Below are 24,398 nucleotides of genomic sequence, written 5' to 3'. Positions count from 1 at the left end.
TTCTGTAGGTTTCATTTGCTTCATTTCTTGTATTAAAGGGTGCTGCATGTTTCTGTTATTTAATTAAACTGCAAAAGGTTGTTAAGAGTATAATTATCTCAAATCTTAGGGACTTCGTATAGAGTGATAAGAATCTTTGTAGCAATCCTTCATCTCTTCAGTCTTTTTTGGTTTTGTCAATCTCTTTAGAATTCTACTACAGTTAAAGACTAAAGCTTTATTACTTGCATAGAAATTTAGGCATTTATGAATTACAAATCCTGGGCTGGTTCACCAGTTTGTTTAACAGATTGGAAGTTGGGTTTCTGAGGCTTAAATATTTGTATTTTGTCTTGTTTCCCCGTTTATAGAATGAAAAATGCACAGCACTTCATTTTGCTGCCACTCAAGGAGCGACAGAGATTGTAAAGTTAATGATGTCCTCCTATGCTGGTGAGGAATCCATAATTGATGCTGTAGATGGGAATAAGGAAACATTGCTTCACAGGTAGGAAGCTGCTGTGCCAGATTCCACTACAAATTGTGAACCATGATATTCTTAGTTATTCCTTGCGTTTGGAACACCATTCCACATAATTTGGAACTTCTCCATGGTATGGGAGATGGTTGTAGTGCAATATGAAAGAGTGAAAAATTTGGTCAGAATGTTAAAAATCTCGGTGCTGATACCAAAATGCAAAAAGTTCCAGTTACCTTGGAACCATGTCAAGGAATGGTCACTAACAGTTTGCACTGAAAATTTACTCCATTAAAGTTGTACAGGAACAAATTTATGGAATTCTTAATATCTTCTGACAATGTGGAAGAAATGCCCTTATATAATCACTTGATGTTCTCCAGAAAATGAATTAACAATAATATAAACTGTTTAAAAGAATATTTTCTTCTTTTTTTTTTTTTTTCCAAAAAACCCTTATACCTGATCAGGTGAAAGGAAATGGTTTTACACTTCCTTGAGACTTCAAAGTTGCAAGATGGTGTTTGTTTATGTAATAATCCTCAAGAGTTCTAGTCTTTCCCACTCCATTAAAAACTAGAGCTAGGCTGTGGAGAGGTTTCCCAAATCTTTTGTAGCAGAAAGGTACTTAGTTAAACATGCTGGCTCCCAACTCTATGGAATATAATGTATTTCCCCATCTATACATTTTTTGCAAGAAAGATACGTTTCGCTGCATGTAGCTGTAATTATTTGACAGTGTTATTCTACAAGAAATTTTACAGTATGAAATAAGTGGTAGAAGAAGTGGAGATGATTGTTCTTTGGACACAGTATAAAGTAGAATGATTCAAAGATAATTGGAGACATTAAAAGAGTTTGTTGTAAAATTAGGATAATGTTTGGGTACACTTAGAAATGTTACCATGGAAGAACATGATTGAAGATAAAGTGATGACAGAATGCCAAAGCAAATTGTGCAGACACATGTACTACTTAACAGATAACTGGCTGCCTTATCTGTGAAAATTATTGTCCTTGTAAAAAGCTTTGTAAAAAGGGCAACACTATTTTAGTCCCTGAGTTTGTGAAACAGTAAAAATTAAATTATTAAGAATCATCAGGAAGGTAGAAATACCCAAATTTCCAAATATCTCAGAATATAAAAAAACTGAGTAGGAACATTAACCTTTTGAGAAACAAAGCAGCAGATAAGCATAGTTATGACTTGATGCTTTTGCATTCCTACTGTCATGTTTCCATCTAAATATTTCATAAAATCACTGCTTTCTCTTCAGCCACCTTGAATTCATTTTAGCATTTGTGAAGCATTCAGTATTAATGTGTGGCTGGAAAGGTCTGCTATGGAGGCATCTCTATGTATTTGGAGCCATGACTTGGTTTTTAAAATGTCTTTTGAGCAATCAGTTCTAACTATAGTACACCCAATGTTTTATTACCTCTTATAATGCTAAGGCAACTGTTATCGTCTGAGATACAGTACAACCTTGGAACTGTCCTTCTGTGTTGCTTATTGAGCCAAAATATTTTGTAGAGGTCTGACTTGTGAAAACATTTGGTCTGTGTGTATTTGCTGGGCTATACTTTCATGCTTAGACCAGTTTTTTTCCTGTAATACATAATTCAATGCTTACTATGGTGTAAAACCTGAGAAGATTCCAAGTGTACAGACAGTTTTAAAATATTTTTCATAAATGACAACTTTTTATCAGTATATTTATCTAATGCTACTGACTATACTCCAAACAGTCCCAATCTACACCAATTAGTTTGTTGGGTTTTTTTTCAAGTAGACTTGCCTGCCACAGTCAGAATGCACATTTAGACATTGCCATTTTAACCTCATACTGGCATTATTGCACGAAATGCAACCAAATTATTTTTAAATAATGAAATTAATTTGAGGCTCTAGGCATGCTTGGAAAAAACTGCATATGAAATTTATGGAATCCTGTATTGACTTTGTGTGGCACAGGGAATGATCTGACATATGAAATTACTGGTTCTCATAAAAATCAGTGGTCAAAAAATCAGTGGTTCTCTTAAAAAATCAGTGCCAAGGGGGTCCTTGTTTCCTTCAGTGAGTTTTAAATGTAATAACTGAACTGAACTTAGTTTGAAAAGAGAATTCCATGCAAAAAAATAAAAACAGTTTATTAATATGAATTATGTAATAAGGGTGTATCTCTGTCTCTTTATTTTAAAATTTAGTTATTTGAAAATATTAGAAAATGGAAGACAATGCTATCCTTTGGCTTGAAATTTCTTTTTCCTTTCTAATATTGCTGTATTTTTGCATTTTTCTCCACAGAACGGCACTGTTTGATCATTACGAACTGGCGGAATATTTGATTTCAATGGTAAATATTTAATCAAGCAACATGTTTAGAGAGATTACTGCTGTCTATTGCTGCAGTTCTGCATAGAGAAATTCATAAAGTAGAATGTGTTCTCAGGTATAGGCTACTTAGATAGGTGGATATATACATTTCATAATGTATAATTGAGACTTACAGTACAGCAGTAGTTGTTGACCCATAATATCATCCCACAGTTACAGAGAATGAAGTCTTACATTTTTATTTCCATTTTACTTGCTCAGAAAAGTTTCATAAACAACTTTTACTAAATATGGTGAAGTGGTCTGGTCATCCTCTTCAAACATGAAATATAAAAAAAAATTATGAACATGCATTGAATTTTATCTGGTTTTTTTCAATAAATAAATAATTTCTTTAAAGAATGTAAATATTATTAATGTGGGATCACATAACCATATATCAAAGTTTGTGCATGATCAAGAAATATTTTTTATTCTATGTGATTTGGTTGTATTTCTTCAGTGAATAATTATGAAGAACAAAGAGAAGAAATGTAATCAGGGATGTTACTGGCTATGCTCCCAGTGTCCATTTGTGCCAATTAAACCAAGGCTCATAACCATTTTGTGCCCTACTGAGCTGAGGACATTTTCAGCAATCATCAGATTTCTTTTTTGTTTTATGTGTGTTTAGAGTCTTTATTTCATTTCATGGCAATTACACTAAAAGAAATTCTCTTCTACATACACTTTTGCTTTTCTCAGGAAGTCTGTTACACGGATTTGATTTAGTTAGAGCTAGATGTTGGGCTTACTTTTTATTCAAATATGAAATGGTGAGTTTGACTACTTAAATTTGCCTGACAAAACCAACTGTCAACAAAACTTAGTACCTGAGAAATACAAGTTTTTGTATGTGGAGGCTTGTGTGTACAAAACATTTTAACATAAATATCTTTTACACTGCATTTGCTAAGAACAAACTTTCATTCCTTGAGTGCCTTTGGCTAATTTGGCCTCTTCCATAGATTTGCTGAGGGTTTCTTTGGCTTTCCATATAAAGTACGTCAATTTTGATTTTTTAGGACTGTTTTAGTTTGCCCTCTCTGGGAATGGATCAAAATGTGTCAATTGGAGTTGGTGGAGTGTTATATGTACAACCTGTGCTGCCTCCTCACTTGGACTCCTGGCAAGATCACAGAGTTCTGCCTCTGCTGAGGTGTACATGAGGGTGAAAAAGAAAAGGTGCAGCAATGTTACTGCCTAAGGGAATAGCAAATTCCAGTTTCCATTTTTAATGAAGGACAACATATATTTATTTTAAGGATCAAATACTCACATTTTATTCTAAATAAATAAGCAGTAATTTTGCACATTTTCTTCCCGTTTTTTGGGCTCTTTCCCCCTTTTGCTTATTTTGTTTTCTCTAAAAAGAAAATGAAATATTAAATTGGTATAAATAATAATTCATATTTACAAAATTGGCATGCTTGTTTTTATATTAATATCTGTTTAATTCATTTATGTTAATGCATTTGGGGCAACAGAAATGGAAAATTAAATGGGGCTCAGAAAATAGTTTACAAACTCTTATTTCAGCTGGGTCATAACTGAGGTAAATTCATGTGGCAATATATAAGTTACTTCTTACTGTGATAAGTAATTATGAATGCTGCCAAATTCGTTTTACTGAAAGCTGAACAATTACATTAGCTGGCGTGAAGGTGATTAAATATTACATAAGGAACTGGAAATTGCTGCCCTGTATTCCTTGAAATAAGTGAGACACTTGGATAAAAAAAGGTCTGTTTCTTGATGAAAAAAAAAATTTTTAAGATGCTGTCTCACCTTGAAGAAAGGTAAATGGGGAAAAGATATTGCATGCATTACTCCCAAATATTTAATGAACATACATTGGCAGCTCCCTGTTTCCTGTAGTAAAGTAATTATTGCATATTTATTATGTGCTTCTTATTACTACCTTACAGGTGCTACCATCCTAGAAAGTAAATATTGCTCAGGATTGTGATTACTTCTCTCTTAAATTAGGACTGGACCCAAAGATGATTTAAGTTAATGGAAAAACTGCCATTGATTTTTTTTTTCAATCATCTTTGGATGTTATCTGAAATAAAACAGATTTTTTTTTGTGTACTTTGTTCAACTCATCAAGTTCTACTTGGTATCTATTAAAAATGATGCCTAAACCATCATAAAATATACATACATCTCATTGGTTCATTTGTGTGTATCTTCCTGCTCCCTTGGTGGGATTTTTTAGATAACCATGTTTATGCTAACAGTAGCGCTTTGCTGATATGGCCATAGTGATACTGTGACTATAGTGACTGGAATGTTCTGGCAATATGTGTCATAGCAAAAGTAGACAAAACAGAATAAAATATATCTCCTCTTAATACAGCTACTTTGGTATGAAAATGGACTTTCTATCCTTCACTTATGCTGAAGGATAGAAAACTAATACAGATTGAGCTAAGCAGATTGAACTATACTAATATCTGGATGCATTACTTCTTGAATTGTGTTCATATAGTATAGAGGTTTAGGAAGATCTTTTTCTGCTAATTCTTTGATAGGTAAGACCACCTCATTCAAACAGCTACAATTTTTGCATTTTTCCATAGTGTCAATCCTCGTATTTTCAAGTTAGAGTTTTATATTTAGAGTTTAAATACATGGAAAGATTCTCTGACAAAAGATCATAAGCTGTAAGTTCAGTATACCAAGAAATAGACCACTATTATTTTGGCATCTGAAATGTATACATGGGTGACTGGACTGTGGCTGATGGTGAGAAAACCTAGTAGTTTTATAGAGAGATGTAATGTGTTTATCTATCTATCTATCTATCTATCTATCTATCTATCTATCTATCTATCTATCTATCTATCTATCTATATAATATGAAATTACTTATCTGGACCATCTGGAATTACTAAGAATGCCTCTATTTCTGCTGTGCTTATAAAGGGCAGCACCATTTTAAACTTTCATTCATTCATTCATTGTTCACCATAAATTTGGAATTCTTTTTCTCAGGGGGCTAATATTGATAGTGTTGACATAGAAGGTCGATCCCCACTTCTGCTGGCCACTTCCTGTGCATCGTGGAAAATAGTGAATTTACTGCTTTCTAAAGGTAAAAAGGAATATACACATACTAGATAGATATACTTCCTTTGAGCAGGGTTCATTAATTTTAAAACTCTACATCCAGCTTCCCTCTCAATTCACTGATTCAGCATCCAGCCCAGGAGCAGCTGAGCTAAACAGCTGCACACTGCTGGTGTCCCCTGCAATAAAGGAAGAATTGGTGTGATGATTTGACCCCTTTCACTACAGACTGTATAAGAATGTGAATGCCATGTGCCAGGCTTCTCAAGGTGGAGGTGGCACTGGCACTTCATCCCTGCACTCGTTAGCAGCTCACAAAGTAAGCAGAACTGCAGAACAGATACACCACTTAAACAGAGCTGTGTTTCATACCAGCAGTCAGTCTTTAAATGTTAAAGCCCACCATTTAATCCTTACCTGTGGTTTTGTAAATTCCCAGTCACCTTTAAAACGTTTGAGCTATAACTCTTTCATTTGCTACATTTTGGTGCAAGTTAATGATTATTAGTGTATTTCTTCTTGTTAATAATATAAATTATTTTCTTTAAAAGCCTTATAGTAAGTTTTGAAATTGTAAAAAGTCACTGTACAGGCAACTATCTCCATCTTTAAATTTCCTCTTGATTTGTGGGTGATCAGCATCTATCAGCATCTTGGAATATAATGTCCCCATATAAAACTTAGTGCTGCAATTAAATACAAAATGCATACACACAAGAAAATGATGGGGGCTGAGTTTCGGTAGGGGTGATTTTTTTGGGAAGCAAAATTATACATTGCAAAGTTGAGTTGAAATAATTTATAAAAATTATTTTATAAAATTTTATTGATTAATAAACATTTGTTCAACAATTGTTCCTTTGTCTTAAACATCATTATGTAGTGCCAAGAACCAGCAGTTTTGAAGTTGCTGGTATTTATTTCCATATTTATTTAGGAGCAAATGTATCATTAAAAGATCATCTCGGTCGGAATTTCTTGCATTTGACCGTATTGCAGCCTGGAGGATTACAGCATCTGAATGAGAAGTATCTGCAGGTACAGTAAGCATCAGTTTATGTCTTTCTGTTACTCTTACTAGGAAAATGGCAACTACCATTTTATTTTGGTATGTTTGTAAAAATTTGTGATGCTTGTTAAACGGAGTGTCACAGAATTGGTTTGAAGAGGTACATATCACATATCTCTCATGAAAACATTTCAAGGCCAATAATACAGTTTTCTTATTGCCAGGCAAAGGAATAACATAATCCCATAAATTATTTTGCTGTTGGGGCATTGAATAGCTCAAGAGGTAGGCAATAAAATATAGAACTTTTCACTTCTATTTTCCCAGCTTGCATGCAGTAAAGGCAGGAGACATGCTCTTAAATCAGTCAAGATCTAGAAATTTATAAATAGTTTGCAGCATATTTAGCAGGAGATTTCTGTGGACTGAACAATAATAAAGTCTTGGATTCCGTTTTTAAAAATATTTCTAACATAAATTTGTATTTGCCTATGTTGAAATGTAACACTCATATTGATGGAGCCCAAACTTGCCTGAAAAAATTAAATTTTCTGGCCTCCAGAGCTCCAGAAACAACCTTTTACATGTGAATCAAATATAACTCATTTCACAACATGTGCTGAAATCTGTGGACAGTTTTGATTGTAATTCAGAATTGATTTAACCTCGCTTTTCAGCAGATGTAGTGAATCAGTTTTATCAGATCATAACTCAGTTCTCGGCATTGACTTTCTGATTATTGAGCATATTATTATTTTAGACAAGTTAGTGGATCAGACAGTAGGAGAAGTTTTGAGTTAGTTTAAAAATGGTTGTAAGATAGTGTTAGACAAGGAAAATGGGGAAATTAAGTTGAAAAAGAGAAACAGGAAATAAATTTACCTGGGTTTTGACAGTCAGAGTGAACTTATGGGTTTTGACAGTCAGAGGTTTTGCTACTGAATATAGACTCTAAAACTGCCTTTATGTTTGGTGCAAGCCTTCTGCTGCCAGCATTGAGCTGGAATGTTGGAATGGCAGCAAAGAAGAATTTCCTTTATTTTGCTGTGGGTGGGTTGCAGTTAGGATGCAGGATGGCAAACTCCTCTGTTCTTTGAAGAATAGGTGTTTAAAAAAAATGGCGACCCACAAATCAGGAGATTAAAAACTTTGCTTTCACTTTGTTCCTAACTTTACTTTTACTTAAGTTTATTTCTTATGTTTAGATACTGCTTTAGAGTATTAATGCTGTTGTTGCAAGCTTTTAGAAACTGTGAAGCAGGAGGGATACAGATGTAACCCTGTGTTTTTGGTTTTGGGTACTTCTTGGGGCATAACAGATGGAGCATATTAAAAATCTCGTCGTGGATGAAGATAATGAAGGATGCACTCCGTTGCATTATGCATGCAGACAAGGTGTGGCGCTCTCTGTAAATAATTTACTCAGCCTCAACGTTTCCATCTACTCTAAGAGCAGGGACAAGAAGTCGCCCTTACACTTTGCTGCCAGGTTAGTAGCACAGTCTAGACAATGGAATCCATGCCATGCCGTGGTTTTCATCCCTGTGTTTTTGACATTAGTTTCTGTATGTGTCTTGCAAAGCTATGGGCGCATCAATACCTGCCAGCGACTTATAAGAGATATGAAAGACACAAGACTTTTGAATGAAGGTGATAAGAAAGGAATGACTCCCCTTCATTTGGCAGCCCAGAATGGTCATGAGAAGGTAGTTCAGTTTCTTCTGAAGAGAGGAGCACTCTTCCTCTGGTAAGTATACAGATCTTCATTCATTAAGCCAAAAACACCTTATCCCCTTATGTTTTATGTTCATCTGCTGGGAAGTTAATGAATAAAAATACAGCAAATTAAAATAATTTTTATAATAATATATGCAAATACAAACATAGAGTATAAGAGCATGGTTATAAAATAATTGTAGAAACAGAGAATCATGGCTAGCTTTAAAACCAAGGCTTCTAATGCTGGAGGAACTGAGGTTTCTCTAAATCCAATGAAGAGAAGAATATTCAGCATTTTCATGAAAAAAAAAATTGGTTTGGAAACATTGCAATCATTTCAGCTTTACTTACGGGGTTGAGTAGGGTTTCTCGGCGCTGGAGGTTCACAGGCATTCTGCCTTGCGCTCTAAGTCCTGCTTTCAGGTCAAAGATCCTCAGATCTCAGAAGCAAATGAAAAGGGAGAGATCAAAGTACTGTTACTGAGTTGAACCTTTTACTTCTGAATGGCGCATTGATCATCACATAATAGTTGACAGAAAGTATGGGCATTTTTGCAGAAGCCACGCCAAAGAAAAGAGGTCTGAGTCAAAGGAGCAGGCATTTACATTCACTTTAAATTTATAAAAAACATTTTTATTAATAATTTCTAATTTTATACTATTGCATGTAAGTGATTACAAAGGCTGGACAGCCCTACACCATGCTGCCTTTGGAGGATATACTCGCACAATGCAGATCATTTTGGATACTAATGTGAAGTGCACTGACAAAGTGGATGAAGAAGGGGTATGTGATAACATTATTGTTCTTGTCTGCTGTTACTTCTGGATGAAATGTCAGGGCTAGGCTATTAGTAGTTTTCCACTGTGCATTACATGTGTAATATTTTATTTCCTGTGGCAGACTCAGTGATGTTATATTTCACCACTGTTAAATGATTTATTGGATAAATATATGATTACTTAAATTGTTACCCAGTTCTTTTAAGTGGGAGACAAAAAATCTTCAAATACCCTAATAGAAAACATGAAACACTGAATGTATTGGACATGTCCCTCTTGCCCCCTATACAAAGCAAGAATATTTTAGCAATGTAGTATAAACATTGGTAATGCAAATTTAAAGAATTTACACAGATCTGAAAAAATCTGGTCTCAACTATAGCTCATTAACATATTGTTTGAATTCCACTGCACAGTGATGTCCAACAAAAGCAACACCCATCTTGTTCTGGAGTTTGGGCAAATGAAGTGTGTATTAGGTCAAGACAGAATCCCTTTCTTGGATTGAAGGCCTCTTTTATGAACCTGTCCCATCAGAAATAAATGAACTGTTCAATTAGCTGTTACTAATTTCTCTAAGAATTGGTGTTGAAAACATTTAGAAATACTAGATTAGAAACAAATCTTGACTATAAATTTATGAGAAACCCTAATTTCAATTTATGGGAAGTCCTTAATTTCAATCAGAAAAATCTGTGTGCATTCAGAAGACTCTCAAAAGTCAGTTTCAGTGTAACTTGATTCCTAAACCACTGATTCCTTTGCTTTCATGAAAACACCAAAGAAAAAATAAATGTTCCACTTACAAAACTGCACCCTCAGATTTTCTTGCAGATTTTTTTGTATAAGCACATCTGGGTATAATTGGATGCTCCTCTTCTTGATTATCAAATGCAGGTGTTCTGTATATGTGGATACCATAATTTTTTACCTAATTTTGACTTACAGTTTGTTAACTGCAAAACTAAAAGACATTAAGAATTGGCTTTTCTTACCTACCATGAGTGTCCTCTTTAGATTTTGCCCTACTGTAGCTGTAGACATAAAGAACGTCTATAATCTCTGTCAGAATCTCTGACAGTATTCTAATGTTTTGTGTTGCTAATAAAAGCATTTGAGACTTGCAGTTGAGAAAAGCATGCGGCTTTTCAATGTGGGAAAGCACTGAAATGTACAGTAATGTCACAACTATAAGGCGCACCCTTTGGACTAAAATTTTGATCGAAACCCGGGAGTGCGCCTTTAATCTGGAGCGCCTTATATATGGACAAAGTTCAGAAATTTACCAACCCGGAAGTGCGAACTGCAAGCCGAGCCACGGCAGCCGCGAGCTGGCGCTGGGGGCGGGCGGGAGTGCCAGGGCCCACGGCACAGGGAGGGCGCCTGGGGCTGCGTTTAAAGGCTACACCAATCTGTGAAAATTGTTTGCAAATTGAGCCACTGCCAGTAAACCCCGCAATCGCATGATTCCATTACTAATTAGTTACTTTGTTGCGCGCAGATCCTCACTGCAAAAAGAAAGTGCGCCTTATAGTCCGGTGCGCCTTATATATGAACAAAGTTCGGAAATTTGCCGACACCCAGAAGTGCGCCTTATAATCCGGTGCACCTTAGAGTGGTGAAATTACTGTACTTTTTTTTAATTACTCATGCACTCCTATACTGCTTGTCTGCACAGAACACAGCTTTGCATTTGGCTGCACGAGAAGGACATGCAAAAGCAGTGAGGTTACTTCTTGACTATGGTGCGAAAATTCTGTTCAACAAAGCAGTAGCTTCTTTTTTCCATGAAGCAATACACAATAGGAGAAAAGATGTGGTCTCTGCTGTCATTTTGCACAAAAGGTAAAGTATACACCAAATTCTTATTGAATTTATTTGCCCATGTGTTTTGTTTTGGTTTTCTTAAATGAGATTGAGTTCTGAAAATCTGTAGTTTAATAAGTAAAACTGAGTACTTATTTTAAAATTGCAGAGGTAATGTCCTGTTCTAATAAGCACAAATAAAAAATGGCATAATTGTAATTGTCATCAGACATGTGGCGAGTTATTTTCTATATTACATTGAGTATTTGGACTTTGTGTGAAAAAAAAATGTAGAAACCATCAGAAATAATTTTGAACTTTTACATAATGCTTAAATGTCTGTAGAATTTTGATCAAAATGTGAATACAACTGAAATAAATCAAGAGATTTAAAATAATTATTTTAAATGTTACAAGTATTTTAAAATGTGGCATTTCAACTGCAGTTTAGAATATTTTAGGTTAAGGTATAGTGAAACCCCACTTTTGGAATAAAGCAATAAACCATTGCCTAATGATAATATCTTTTGGTAAGAGTTATAGGAATACTGACAGGATTTTACTGTATTTATTATTACTTGCCTAATTTTGTAACCCAAGATTTCAAAATTCATTCCAGTTTCATGTTTTTAGGAGGCTGTAGCATAGTTGAAACATTTCTGTTTAATTGATAACAGAATTTAACATGAATCATTCTTGCAGAAGTGTCCAAAATATTACTCAGATACTTCCCAAACAGCTTAGTTTCCATTTAATAGTGCATAAAATTGTTACACATAATGATTTTCAATATCTTACATAAAACTCAAATAATCTAAAAGTAGTTAATTTAAAACATAAGCAATTAATTAATTTTCCATTATCTGAAATAATTTTTTGCAGATGGGAAGAAGCTGTTGTGACTTTCTCTCACTATTCCACTGCCAATAAGTGTCCTTTGCTGGAAATGGTTGAGTATCTTCCTGATTCATTTAAAGTAAGTTTTCTGCACATGTTAAAGAAATGACATCACAAAATAACCTTAGTTGTGCTGCATTCATTTTTCTGCTTGCTGTGTTCACTAATACATACTATTATAAAATAGAAATAAGTTCACAAAATTCTTTAAATAGTATTTTAGTGATAGTTTGTGCAGTTTAAATTCTTCAGTATTAAAAAGGTTCTTAGCTTCTTGAGATCAAAGTAGTTATAAAAGTAATATAAAAATTATGCATAAATGTAATGAAAATAATAAGTGAATTGGGTTCAAAATCATCTGAGATATTTTCACTCTCTTAGCTAATTGCTAAATGACACAACAGAAATGTTTTTGGGGTTTTTTAAATAGCAAGTGAAACTATTCACTCTTCATACTTGTAAACTAGAATGTAGCCTTGTAAACAGCATTTGTATTTAACTCCTGCATGAAAACTCTGGAATTGTACGCCTTCAAAACGTGCATCATAAAATCTGAGTCATGACTTCTGTTAGTTGATTGTTGTATTTGTTGTATTTAACGGTCATTTTCTTCTGCTCTAAACACATTCTTTCTGTTGAACATTGTCTCTATTACCTTAATTCATTTTTCTGTTCATCTGCAAAGCTGGTGTTGGACAATTGCATAATTGAGTCTTCAGAGGAAAAGACAAGTCGAGACTTCTATGTAAGTAAATTAAAAAGTCTGGGAAAGTACACAACACATAAATTTTAATGTGCATGTCAAACTCATATATGTAAGGTACAGCTGTAGATTAATGTCAGATCTTAACACAGAACATAGGAGACAGATCTTATTTTATCATTTGGACTGCAAATGCTTTGAAGTTCCGTTTTTGTAATCTTCATAATAAATGTGACATAAAACTTCTACAATCCATAAACTGTATCTTTGCTGCGTTAATTTTTGCAATCAAGGTGGGTGTCTGAGGTTATGGGTATTTCAAAATGGCAGTGAGAGAAGGTACATAATATCTATTTATGCATATCAAAAGTATGCTTGTAATAAATAGTGCAATTGTCATCAACAATTTAGAGTTCAACATGTTTGTTTGTTTTGTAAATACTTGTCCAAAATCTTAAGCAGTTGATTGCTTTTAATGCTAGGGTGACATGAATGTTTTCCAGTTACCTTTCAAACCCTGTTGAAAACTACCCTATCAACGATTATATTGGATTGTGTCCACATCTTTAACAAAAAACTTGCAAATTTTTTACTAATGCGCATTTTCTTTAAATTCTATTCTCAAAGCCATATAGCTTTTAAAGACAAGCTTTTTTTTAAAGCCAGTATTAAAACAAATCACAGTTATGAAAATTACCTTTCTTATTAGTAACATTTTAGGAAGAAATGTGCACTTATTTTACAAAAAATGGCTGCTTGTTTAACATCTTGCAGTCACAAATGTGCATCTTGATGGCATGCGTTCAGCAAACAATGAATATACATCTTGATCCTGACTACCTTGACACAATATGCTTTTTGTTTTCTCTAAAGGATAGCCTTTTTTGCATTAAGAACATAATCTAAGAATGAGATAATCATTTGCATTATATTTAAATTCTGGTGTATGTGTGTTTTATAGATTGAATATAACTTCAGATATCTTCAGTGTCCCTTGACACTTAACAAGAAAGTAAAGGATGGTGAAGAAATTTTCTATGAACCACTTACCACTTTAAATGTAAGTTCTGGTTTGACATCATTGCCTGCTATCTCGGTTTAGATAAAATCAAGAGGTTTGAATTTTCATCATATTTCTTCTCCAAAGCCCATAACTCTGTATATTAAAAGTATATTGAAATTAATTTGGGGCTAAAGTTCAAAGTAATAAATAAAATTTCTTTTAGGTTTAGATAAAACTATGAATGCTCAAGATATTGTGCTGCTCGTGCAGGTAGTACATCAAAGAAAACCACACTCCAGTCATTGCAGTGACCATGCACTGAAAACCTGACAAGCTGATTTGTTTCATATGCTAATTGCAAAATACTTATGATGCCTGAAACAAATTTGCTGGGTTTTGCATTGTCAATCGGTTCTCTCATTCTTTGTCAGAAAATGATTATACAACAAACTTCCTGGCTTAATATGCTTACTTTTCGGGATTCCTCTTGGCAATTAGTTACTATGCTGTCTAATAAAAAATAAATAGATATTTTTCTCATTAAATGTAAAAGCATGGTCTCACAGGTAAAGTTAAAAATAGTCAGTATAATTTTTGAAGCTTGAAATAGAATAACAGAGCCCCAGCAGAGAAGCTGAATGCCTTAGCAGGCAGAGAGGGCAAGATAGTGATGGGTTTGGGCCAGCGTGCTTAATCACAAGAACTTTGCAATATCTTACACACATTTTACTTTTCATTAGGCTAATAGTCAGGTAAAAAAGGTGGCCTAGCCAGTTTTGCAAGCACTTTGCTTGCCTATGTGAATCAAGTTTGACCCTTCTATATTTGTGTTTTGCAGGCCATGGTGCGCCACAATCGCATGGAGCTGCTCAGTCATCCTGTGTGTAAAGAATATTTGCTTATGAAATGGTTGGTCTATTTTAATGGATATGAAATGTAATACTGCATGTCGAGATAAAGACTATTGTGCCTGAAAGTTGTTTATTAAAACGTGTATTTGTAGAGTCCACTGAGCAAATGTCTTTTCCATAAAGTGCAACTTAGTATTTAGTAAAGATTTTTTGATATTTACAACAAAGACAACTACTGTCGTTGTTTCCACTTTATTGCAAAAATATGTAATAAGGTTGCCAAGTTAAAAATGAAAGGACCTTTATTTCAGGGTGGCAAATACACCTTTGTCCACGTAAGTGATGAATACATTCATCACAAAGGGACATTTCAAGAAATGTTAATTTATTTCCTCATCTCCAAGACATTATTGACTGTTAAATTTGAATGCATGCTCTTCTAAATTTGAAAAGTGTTGTAACTTTAACATTTTCACTTCCAAGGATGGCCTATGGGTTTCGAGCACATCTAATGAATTTAGGCATATATTCTCTTGGTCTCATTCCACTGACTCTTCTGGTCACCCACATACAACCAGGAAGACATTTGAATGGAACAGAGACCTATGAAGCAAGACCATTAGAATATGAGGTACTTTTATTAGTAGTCACAGTATATTTAGGATTTTCATAGCAAAAAGGTATGATTATTTAATCATTTCTAGATTAATTTATAATATAGCAACTCTAAGGAATAAAATTGAAGTGTGTATTTCTAAGCATTCAGCAGCAACCTCTTCAGATAATTTTCAGTTCTCATTTCTTATTTTTATTTTTTGTCTGAGAAATTTGTATTTAGTACATAGTTGCTTCAGTTTTTTCCCTGAAGAGAACAATATTTGTTTAATATTGGAGAAAAAAAAATTAACATGAAAGAAAAGGCATAGAACTGAAACAGGAACTCAGAAAGGATATGCTAGTAGAAATATGAAATAAAATAAATTCAAGGGATATAAAAGGTTCATGAAGATATCCTGATATATGAAAAAGTCATGAGAATCACATATACAGCCCAACCCAGTCCATGGATTTCACAATAAATATTAGTAAAACAGAATTTAGACAGTCATAAGTATATGGCACAAGCTAACAGGGTTACTTAACTTGGTAGTATAATGTATATATAATAGGTAGAGATGAAGTGAACATTCCTTTAATCATTTCTATTTTCTTTTGTGTTCTGATTTTTGTTTCAGGACTCATACTTCACAAGGGTGTGTATGTGTTTAGTTTTAATTATGAGTTTACTGGGCATCTGCAAAGAAATATTTCAGCTGGTTCAGCAGGTAAGTACATAGAGAAATAACATTGATCAGACAGTGTGCTTGCATGGCAGTTTGCATGATATTGAAATTAATGTAGTTTTTTCCTGTTAGAAGGGAAATTTGAATTTATACTTTTTAATTTATATATATAAAGATTAAAATTGAGAAGAAAATTTAAATAGTGTATTGAATTCAGTGTTTAATGATGGATGACTTGTAAATATGAACCTTTCTCTTTTAAATCCTAGAAATTGAAATATTTGTTGGATTACTCCAATCTACTGGACTGGACCATTTATACTACAAGCATAATTTTTGTGTCTTCTTTATTTATTAATACACCAGCTCATTTGCAGTGGGAATGTGGAGCAATTGCTGTATACTTGTCCTGGATGAACTTCTTGCTTTATCTTCAACGGTAAAAATTTTTTATGGACTGTACAATAAATATTTTAATATTTTACATATCCTAAACTGTGACTGATCAAGTTTAAAAGTCCCATTTTGTATTTTTATTTTTTTCAAACTATACAAGTTTCCAGATAAGGACAATAGGAACTTTTTATCTCTGATGAACTGTAAAGTCATTTTCAATGTTTTTCTTGTAGAGCATCAAAACATATGTTATAGCAACTATAGAAATAACAATATTTATTTTAATGATAATTAAGCATAGCCAGGCTTAATTTTATCTTTTTTAAATCATCTTTCATTAAAATGTATAGAATTTTACTTTAAAAGAGCCCAGATGGATATGAATTATGATATGCATAAGGTAGTCAGGTTTTATGAGTAATATCAGGAGAAGGTAAATTCTTTTATCATTTCCCACATTAAATAGCACATCTCACATCTTTATACCACAATATCTTGTAAAATAATTACAATGGATGATGTTATTTCTTCAGTTGACATTATGTATGTTTATTGCCCTTAATTATCTTTAATCTTGTCCCTGGTACAATAGCATCCAAGAGTTATGACCTGCAGGAGAGCTGGGTGGAGTTAATAATAGTGTGGGTGTAGTGTTTAAGAATAATAAATTAAACATATTTGTGCCTGAGCATTACTACATGTGGTAACACTGCATAGATGTTCTTCCTATTCTTATTTTTATATATATGTACTTATCACCCCCCTGAAGTCTTGCAGGCAGACAAACACAACATTTACTGGTTAATGTCAGGGTTGTTTTACTGCAGCAAGGATGTTTAAGGACACGGTTTGTAAACAGAGTTAATGTCAAAGAGAGCACCTTTATGGTCTTGCTGCAAACCCTGTCCTCCCTGTGTCTGATCTTGGATGAGTAATGAATGGGTGTATCCTGTCTGCTCTGGGCGAAATGGGGCTTGAACCTAAACAGTAAAAAGTAAACAGATGATTTCACAACCTTTCTTCTGCTGTTGGAGGAAATGCCTTCCTGGCATGACTTTTTTCAAGTGTCTAGCAGTAGAACACCACGCATGATTTTTCTAACTCATTCAGGCTGTCTTTTCCCAAAGCAGCCTGTGATTCCATTGACTTCAACTGAATTTTGCCTAATAAATGGCTAATAAGTAAGAGAAGATCAGGTTTGCTTCATTTCCAGCTTGACCTTTTCAGTCTTGCACATAATGTTTCAGAGTGAAAGACAGGCATAGGGATTTTCACAGTTGCTACTGTAGCAGGATAAAAAATCTCTTTGTTCCTGGATTTGAGAGTGGACATAAATTCCCAAGTTCAGGTTTGAGAGAAAAAGTAATTTAATCTGCTTTATGGTAATTCCTGTTCTGAAATTTAGTTTTTATGTCAACCAAGAATAGGAGAGGCTTGCCAACAACAGACTATTGTTGGAAACACAGCTGTCATAAAAAGATGCTATTCTCCTTCTCCTCCTGAGCAGTGTGTTTCTTTTTATTTGTTTGTTTTCCATTCGTTGTATTACACAAAAAATACATAACATCATTTGTTTCACACCTTGTAAAAAGTGAAATCTTTTAAAACAGGTGTGTGGCTGCTACATGGATTTGGGGGCCAGTTGTCCTTTGTTCTGGTTGCTACTTTGCTTTCATAAGCAGAAAAAAGTTGGATAATTTACTAATATTTTTGTTCTGAATGCAGCAGTGATGCAATACTGTACTGCCTATGCCTATGGAGAGAATAAAGGATATCCATGAAAATATCTTGAATTTTTTTCTTGTGCATTAAAATATAAGGTTATGCAGTTTAATTTGCTGTGAATAGGATTACTTGCACTCTTTGGATGTGAAAGTAGAACAGGTTTGTTGCCATCACAGAATCTCTCAGAGAGGCAGTGTCTCTTCCCACAGATGAAAATCAACATTGCTTACTGCTTTACATAAATAACTGCAAGAGACTCTAACTTCAGTATTTAATGGTTTAGGCGTAGACTTGGCAGTGCTAGATTAATGGTTGGAGTTGATTATCTTAAAAGTTTTCTCCAAACTAAGTGATTCTATGACTGATTCTATATCTTTTTTGTTTACTTATTGCCTAGATTTGAGAACTATGGAATCTATGTTGTGATGTTCTGGGAAATTTTGAGGACTTTGATTCGGATTGCTGTGGTTTTCTTTTTCCTGATACTGGCCTTTGGGCTGAGTTTCTTTGTCCTTTTGGGTTCACAGGTCAGTTCAATTATATATTTCATTTTTTATTATTTTAAATATTACCTTTGACTAAAGCATCTCAAGGCTTTATTTGCAAATTTCATCAGTTGTGTTTTTTCTTTATTTTGATGTTTCTTTTTGCAGCAAACATACAGCACACCTTTGCTCTCCGTAATGAAGACGTTTGCAATGATGCTGGGAGACATTAATTACCATGATGCATTCCTTGATCCTTTACTAAGCAGTGAATTGCCATATCCATTCCTGAGTTACACAGTTCTCATTATATTTACCTTGCTTATTCCAATCCTTCTTATGAACTTGCTAGTAAGTAAGCTATTTATTAATACACAAAAGTGGTTAAACACTATTTTATATAGAGAGTTCTAGCATATGGAATTACTTCAGTAACTGACAGCCATTCATTACTTAACATTACTTAACATTCAGTAACATATTAAAATGTTCCCATTCTTTGCACTTGATTTTCATCCATTTTACTGCTCTGAGTATTTTCCCACAGCTCACTTCTGCAGGAGTATCTTGTATATTTTTAGGTGATAGCTGTCATGGAATTTGAGTTAGAGCTGCAACATATTATTCTGAGGTCTTGATAAAGAAAATTGGGGAGCAATGATTTTTGTTCAATCCCTTGTTGTATCATACGCTAACAATAATTTAAATTTTTTAAAAAATGAAGCCCAAAACGCCCAAACTCAAAACTTCTTTGCACACAAAACAGCAATCGGAAGTAGTGTTAGAACTAACAAACCTGACCTAAATGTTAAGAATCAGAAAACATGATAATGGTGAAAAGGGGGGAAAATATGTGATGTATCTTCAGCCATGTTTCATTGAATACATTTTTATTTAGGAAATCACATTTTCACATGAGCTGAGCAATAAAAATCAAACAGCTCGTGTTTTTTAAAGTTATTGTTTGCTGCCATCATCTTAATCAATAGATCAGTTGGTTTCTTATCATTATAGCAGTATCAAAGAATAAAAAAGAAGGGATCTTATTCTTGACAAAAGTAGCTTGTTAGGGCCTTACCAACAGATTTTTGTCAGGAAAAACACTCTCTAAATTTATTGATATGTATTTTCCAAATATGCAAAAAATGTTTCCAAATTCAAGTGAAGAAATAATTTAACTCTAGAATATTTTTTTTTTAATTTAAATGTAAATAAGAAATATAATTGAAATCACAGACTACAAAAAAATAGAAAATGAAATATTTCTATTTTTCTAGATTGGTTTGGCTGTTGGTGATATCGCTGAAGTACAAAAATATGCTGCACTGAAAAGGATTGCAATGCAGGTGAGTAATACACCATGAAAGCATCAAATGTTGCAAGTACATATCAGTGCTAGAAGACCATTTAGATAATTAGTTGATTTGCCATCACATTCCTAACTATTTTAGGATATCTGTAAAGCAAATTGGTGAACATGGCATCTTATTCTGAATCTCATTTTCACTCATATGAGTCATTGCCAAGGAAGCGTACAAGCAAATACATTTTACAGGAATTTTTCAACCATCAGTTCAAACAATTCTGACTTTTTCCAAAACCAGAATCTCAAAATCAAGTCACTGCAATGCTTGAAATCGCAGTTGTCTTTTAGTAGAGAGCCTATGCAGTGGAAAGAAGGTACACAAAAATCAAAAGGATACCAAATTCATTCTGCCATACTAAATTCTGGTTAGCATTAGATTATTTGATAATCTAATAGATATCTAATAGATAATCTATTCTATTAGATCGGAAAAAAGTGCACATCTATGTAGAATAATTAATTAATTTTTCCGAGATATTCAGTATGGGTATGACTGTGTAGTTTTAGTGTCTGAGCTGGACTATTCAAATATTATACCACTGTTTGCAGTGTGGGGTAGTACTAGTGAATTGAATATAATGAAATTATGGTTATTTTCACATACAATGTGTATTCTAAATGTATTCTCAATGCAAAACTACATTTAGGTTAATCTCCACACCAACTTAGAGAAGAAGCTGCCATTTTGGTTCTTGAGTCGGGTGGACCAGGAATCAATCACTGTGTATCCCAACAGGCCAAGATACTGTGGATTTATGGTAAGATGGTGAATATTAAATAGAAGGATTCTTATCAAAAAGCGATATGATTGACTTTGTACACATGTTGCTAAGACTCAATCATTAACTGACATCAAGGGAATTGTGTTGTTGGCTAAGGTCAGTGAAATTGATAAATCAGTTTCAGTGCAGCTGTATTCAAATAAAATTACTGTTTAAATACTCAGTGAACTGTAACTTTATGAAGTGAGACAAGCTACAAAAAATTTTCAGGTAAAAGGTGGAATTACTTCCTTTGGGTTTATCTTTGTTTCTTTCCTTTCCATTTCAGCTGTTGTTGATACACTGAATTTTCTTACAAAACAAATTTTGCAAAACAACTGTTTTAATGTAGAAAAAAATAGCATCATAACAAAAAGTCTTGTGAGTCTTAGCACTGTGAGAAGACTTACCATTCATATATTTAATGTGTTGTCAGACTGTGGGATCTGTTTAAGTTTCATTCCATGTTTTGTTTAGAGTGTGTTCCAGTACTGCTTTGGGTGTGAGGACTCTACCACGTATGCACAGAGCCCTGATACAACACTAGAACTGGAAGTTCTGAAGCAGAAATACAGGTATTTTCTGTTGTAAAAATAAGTAGAACCAGTGTTACAAACGTACTCCTGTATTTAAAAGCATTTTAAAGCTCCATACTGTATCTAAAAAGCAAAATTCAGTGTCCCCAGCCCAAACCAACACAGCCTGTTGCTCATTGAAGTAATCTGAAGTAATGGGGAAGATGCATTTTCATTTTAGAGATTTGCAAGTGGAGTTATTTGGAACTCCCAAGTGATGTAATGCCAGTTGATCTGCAAGCATACACAGTCTCTTACTGACTTTTCCCTGGTCTGATGGTAAATCAGTCAGATTCAGATTGTTTCCCCAAAAATGGATTGGTGTCGATTCTCCCTTAACAAATTATGTTTCCCAAAGCCTTGGAAGCAATTCTGTGTACTAGATTTACTGGTCATAGCAACATATCCATAAGAATGGTTTCAAAAAAGCTGTCTGTGAATGTACAGCTAGAAAAATGGATTGTTTCTCACTCAGTCTCACTTTCCCCTGCACTTTCTTCCCTCCATTTTTTTCTTTCCCTTTTTTTAAAATCTACCAACATTTTTTCTTCCTGCATAGATTCAGATTGAGTATTTTTTCGAGAGAAAAGACTCAGCAAGAGTTGAAGGAGGGTGAGACTGCACCCTACAGATACAGTCAAATCGTGGATTTTACCAAGTTTTTCTTCAAATGCATACTACATACTGCATCAGTATATTATAAAATATAAAACAGCCTCTTCCTTGGTTGGGATTGTTTTCCTACTGAGAAGAAAGGAAACTATAATTTTATAAAATTATTTGCAATAGAATAACTTGTGAGCATATAATTATGGAAAGTAATTTTTCCTACTCTGAAAATATTGACTGAAAACTCCTACTATGTTGCCAGTGTGTTTTTATTATCAAAGTTCAAAACAGATTTTGGTTACTACTGGAGCTAATGTCAGTGCTGGGTGTATGTATTTTTGTGTTTTGGTTTGGGGCTAGGATTTCTTTTACTTTACATTTTAATTCTTGTGGTTTTCATATATTTTAAGACGTATTACCATTTCTAGTAAAAACTAAAATTCAAATGAAAAACCTAACTACAGCTAAAGCCCCCCAACTGTTCTTCATAAAGAACCTTTTCAGTCCCACTGGATTTCATGTTGTAATTTTGTGAGTCTAGATGTTCAGAAAAGTAGATTTTCAAAATGCTTGTTTGGTAGTTGTATAAAGACAGTTTCTAGTCACATTTTCCATTTCTTTCGCTGTTTCTTTAAAGATAACAGATATTGTGTTCACTATGTGTGATACTAGCTTAGTTTAACTACTTAATTGCATCAATTACACTTTGAGTAGCACTTTCAGAAAGTTCAGTAAGTGCCTCATCAGTATTTCTCGTATTCTGTAAAAGCAGTTGTGAATTTTCACCAAATGTTTTTGGTTGCATCATTGCCGTTGCAGCTCTGGCCTTTTTCTTGCCACACAAGGAAATAGGTCAGTAGGAAAAACTTTTGATACAGCAGTCAACAACTTTATTTTGAGAATGAAGTTGCTTCTACCTTAACTATATATTAAGTTGATTTTCACAAGAACCACGGATTTGTTCTTTAATCCTATTTCCTGTAACATGGAGAAGTACTTCATCTTGAAGAATTAAATGCATTCTAGATAAGTCTTTGTTAGTAGAAAGGTTTAGTTAAGTACTGTTAATTTTTACATCTGTAATTTTAATGACTTAAATGTCTTTTGAAATCAAATTACATAGCCTGATGTGTATTTGTTTGTTTGCTTTTTAGGCTCAAGGATATATCAACACTGTTGGAAAAGCAACATGACCTCATTAAACTGATTATCCAAAAAATGGAGATAGTGTCAGAGGCTGAGGATGAAGACAGCAATGATTTATTTCAGCACAAATTTAGGAAAAGGCAGTTAGAGCACAAGAATAGTAAATGGGATACAGTGTTAAAAGCTGTTAAAACAAATGTGCCTAACCCAAGCACAGAAAAGAACAATAGCTTCTTCTAGACTTGGCTGTGATATCATGCTGTATTATCATTTTGTTCTACTTTAGGGTCACTTCTCTTATTGTCTTTGCATAATGTTAATGTGATACATCATGTACTCAAGTATAAAAAAAGGCCAGATCCAAAACCAGGATGCAGGTGCTCAAAACAGTATTTAAGGAGATTCGAAATATCTACATCCAAAACTGTGATCCTAAAAGTGACTGGCTAATCAGGAAAGTGCCTAACTCAACAGAGGCCAACCTTGCTGTCCTGGCAGTTCCCAAGGCTTCTGCCTAGATCTGTTCCTGGATTTGGCCCTAGTACACTTAGGTCTGTATGTAATTACATTATTTTCTGTTACGAATATTTTTAAAATTTCTAAATTTTTGGAAATTAGATTCTAGTCATTTACTATTCAGATGTTTGGAGAGAGCCAATGGGCTTTATGTAGCTTAAAGAAAACGTATAAAACTAATCTGACAGAGTGCATTGGAAGTTTTGCTGAGTAGGGACTGCAGGATCAGGCCTGAAAGGTAGGAAATAAAGGATCATGAAGTTGTAATGTAAAGGAAGAAATACTTTCTTTTCTAGATAAATGGAAGCAATTTACAGTGGGATCATTTGTACTAGCATGCATATAGCAATGATAGAATGACATGTTTAATATTAGTCATTTAAAACTTCAATGCTGTCCTTATACTATTAGTGTGATTTTGGCTTTCCTGATAACCTAAAACTGACCTTGCTACTTTAATTTTGCACTTTGGTTTTATTATTCATTTACTGAATATTCAGTGCATTATGTAATATATGGTAATATATTAAATTTAGAAATAAACATGTGCTTAAGTACCCAAATATATTTGTTTCAAAACCAGTGCTAATAAACCAGTTATGACTATGCATGGTGGTAAGGCTCTGTGGTCTGCTTTTGAATTCAGACATTTTCTTTAAGAACTTGGTATACATTAGTTCTTCTCATAAAATCAATTATGATTCCTGTTTATTTAAAAGGTAACCACCAGAAAGTAATTCACACTGTACAGAACTTTTCCAGTCTTCAGAAAACACTGGAAGATGCACTGTAAATTAGTGTGACTTGTGCCTTAAAATTGCCACAAATGTTCAGTAGGCAAGATTCTTTCTCA

The 24,398-nt window shown here is 33.8% G+C and overlaps 1 protein-coding gene across 1 annotated transcript in view; it reads left to right on the top strand.

Moving 5' to 3' along the window:
- Positions 1-23,975, top strand: part of TRPA1 (transient receptor potential cation channel subfamily A member 1) — a 31,807-nt gene extending 7,832 nt beyond the window's left edge. Inside the window, exons 7-27 of the mRNA XM_033065817.1 lie at positions 351-487; positions 2,769-2,817; positions 5,838-5,937; positions 6,850-6,950; positions 8,241-8,410; positions 8,504-8,668; positions 9,313-9,427; positions 11,102-11,268; positions 12,112-12,205; positions 12,812-12,871; positions 13,791-13,889; positions 14,671-14,741; positions 15,167-15,314; positions 15,919-16,008; positions 16,236-16,405; positions 18,485-18,614; positions 18,741-18,923; positions 19,850-19,918; positions 20,586-20,696; positions 21,177-21,274; positions 23,038-23,975. Of these exons, the coding sequence (XP_032921708.1) occupies positions 351-487; positions 2,769-2,817; positions 5,838-5,937; positions 6,850-6,950; positions 8,241-8,410; positions 8,504-8,668; positions 9,313-9,427; positions 11,102-11,268; positions 12,112-12,205; positions 12,812-12,871; positions 13,791-13,889; positions 14,671-14,741; positions 15,167-15,314; positions 15,919-16,008; positions 16,236-16,405; positions 18,485-18,614; positions 18,741-18,923; positions 19,850-19,918; positions 20,586-20,696; positions 21,177-21,274; positions 23,038-23,269 (2,559 nt within the window). The 3' untranslated portion in view covers positions 23,270-23,975. The remainder of the gene's footprint in view (positions 1-350; positions 488-2,768; positions 2,818-5,837; positions 5,938-6,849; positions 6,951-8,240; positions 8,411-8,503; positions 8,669-9,312; positions 9,428-11,101; positions 11,269-12,111; positions 12,206-12,811; positions 12,872-13,790; positions 13,890-14,670; positions 14,742-15,166; positions 15,315-15,918; positions 16,009-16,235; positions 16,406-18,484; positions 18,615-18,740; positions 18,924-19,849; positions 19,919-20,585; positions 20,697-21,176; positions 21,275-23,037) is intronic.
- The last annotated feature ends 423 nt before the right edge of the window (positions 23,976-24,398 follow it).

This window comes from Catharus ustulatus, chromosome 1 (assembly GCF_009819885.2).
Source record: "Catharus ustulatus isolate bCatUst1 chromosome 1, bCatUst1.pri.v2, whole genome shotgun sequence".
Lineage (NCBI taxonomy): Eukaryota > Metazoa > Chordata > Aves > Passeriformes > Turdidae > Catharus > Catharus ustulatus.
This window is presented reverse-complemented; position numbering and strand designations above follow the sequence as displayed.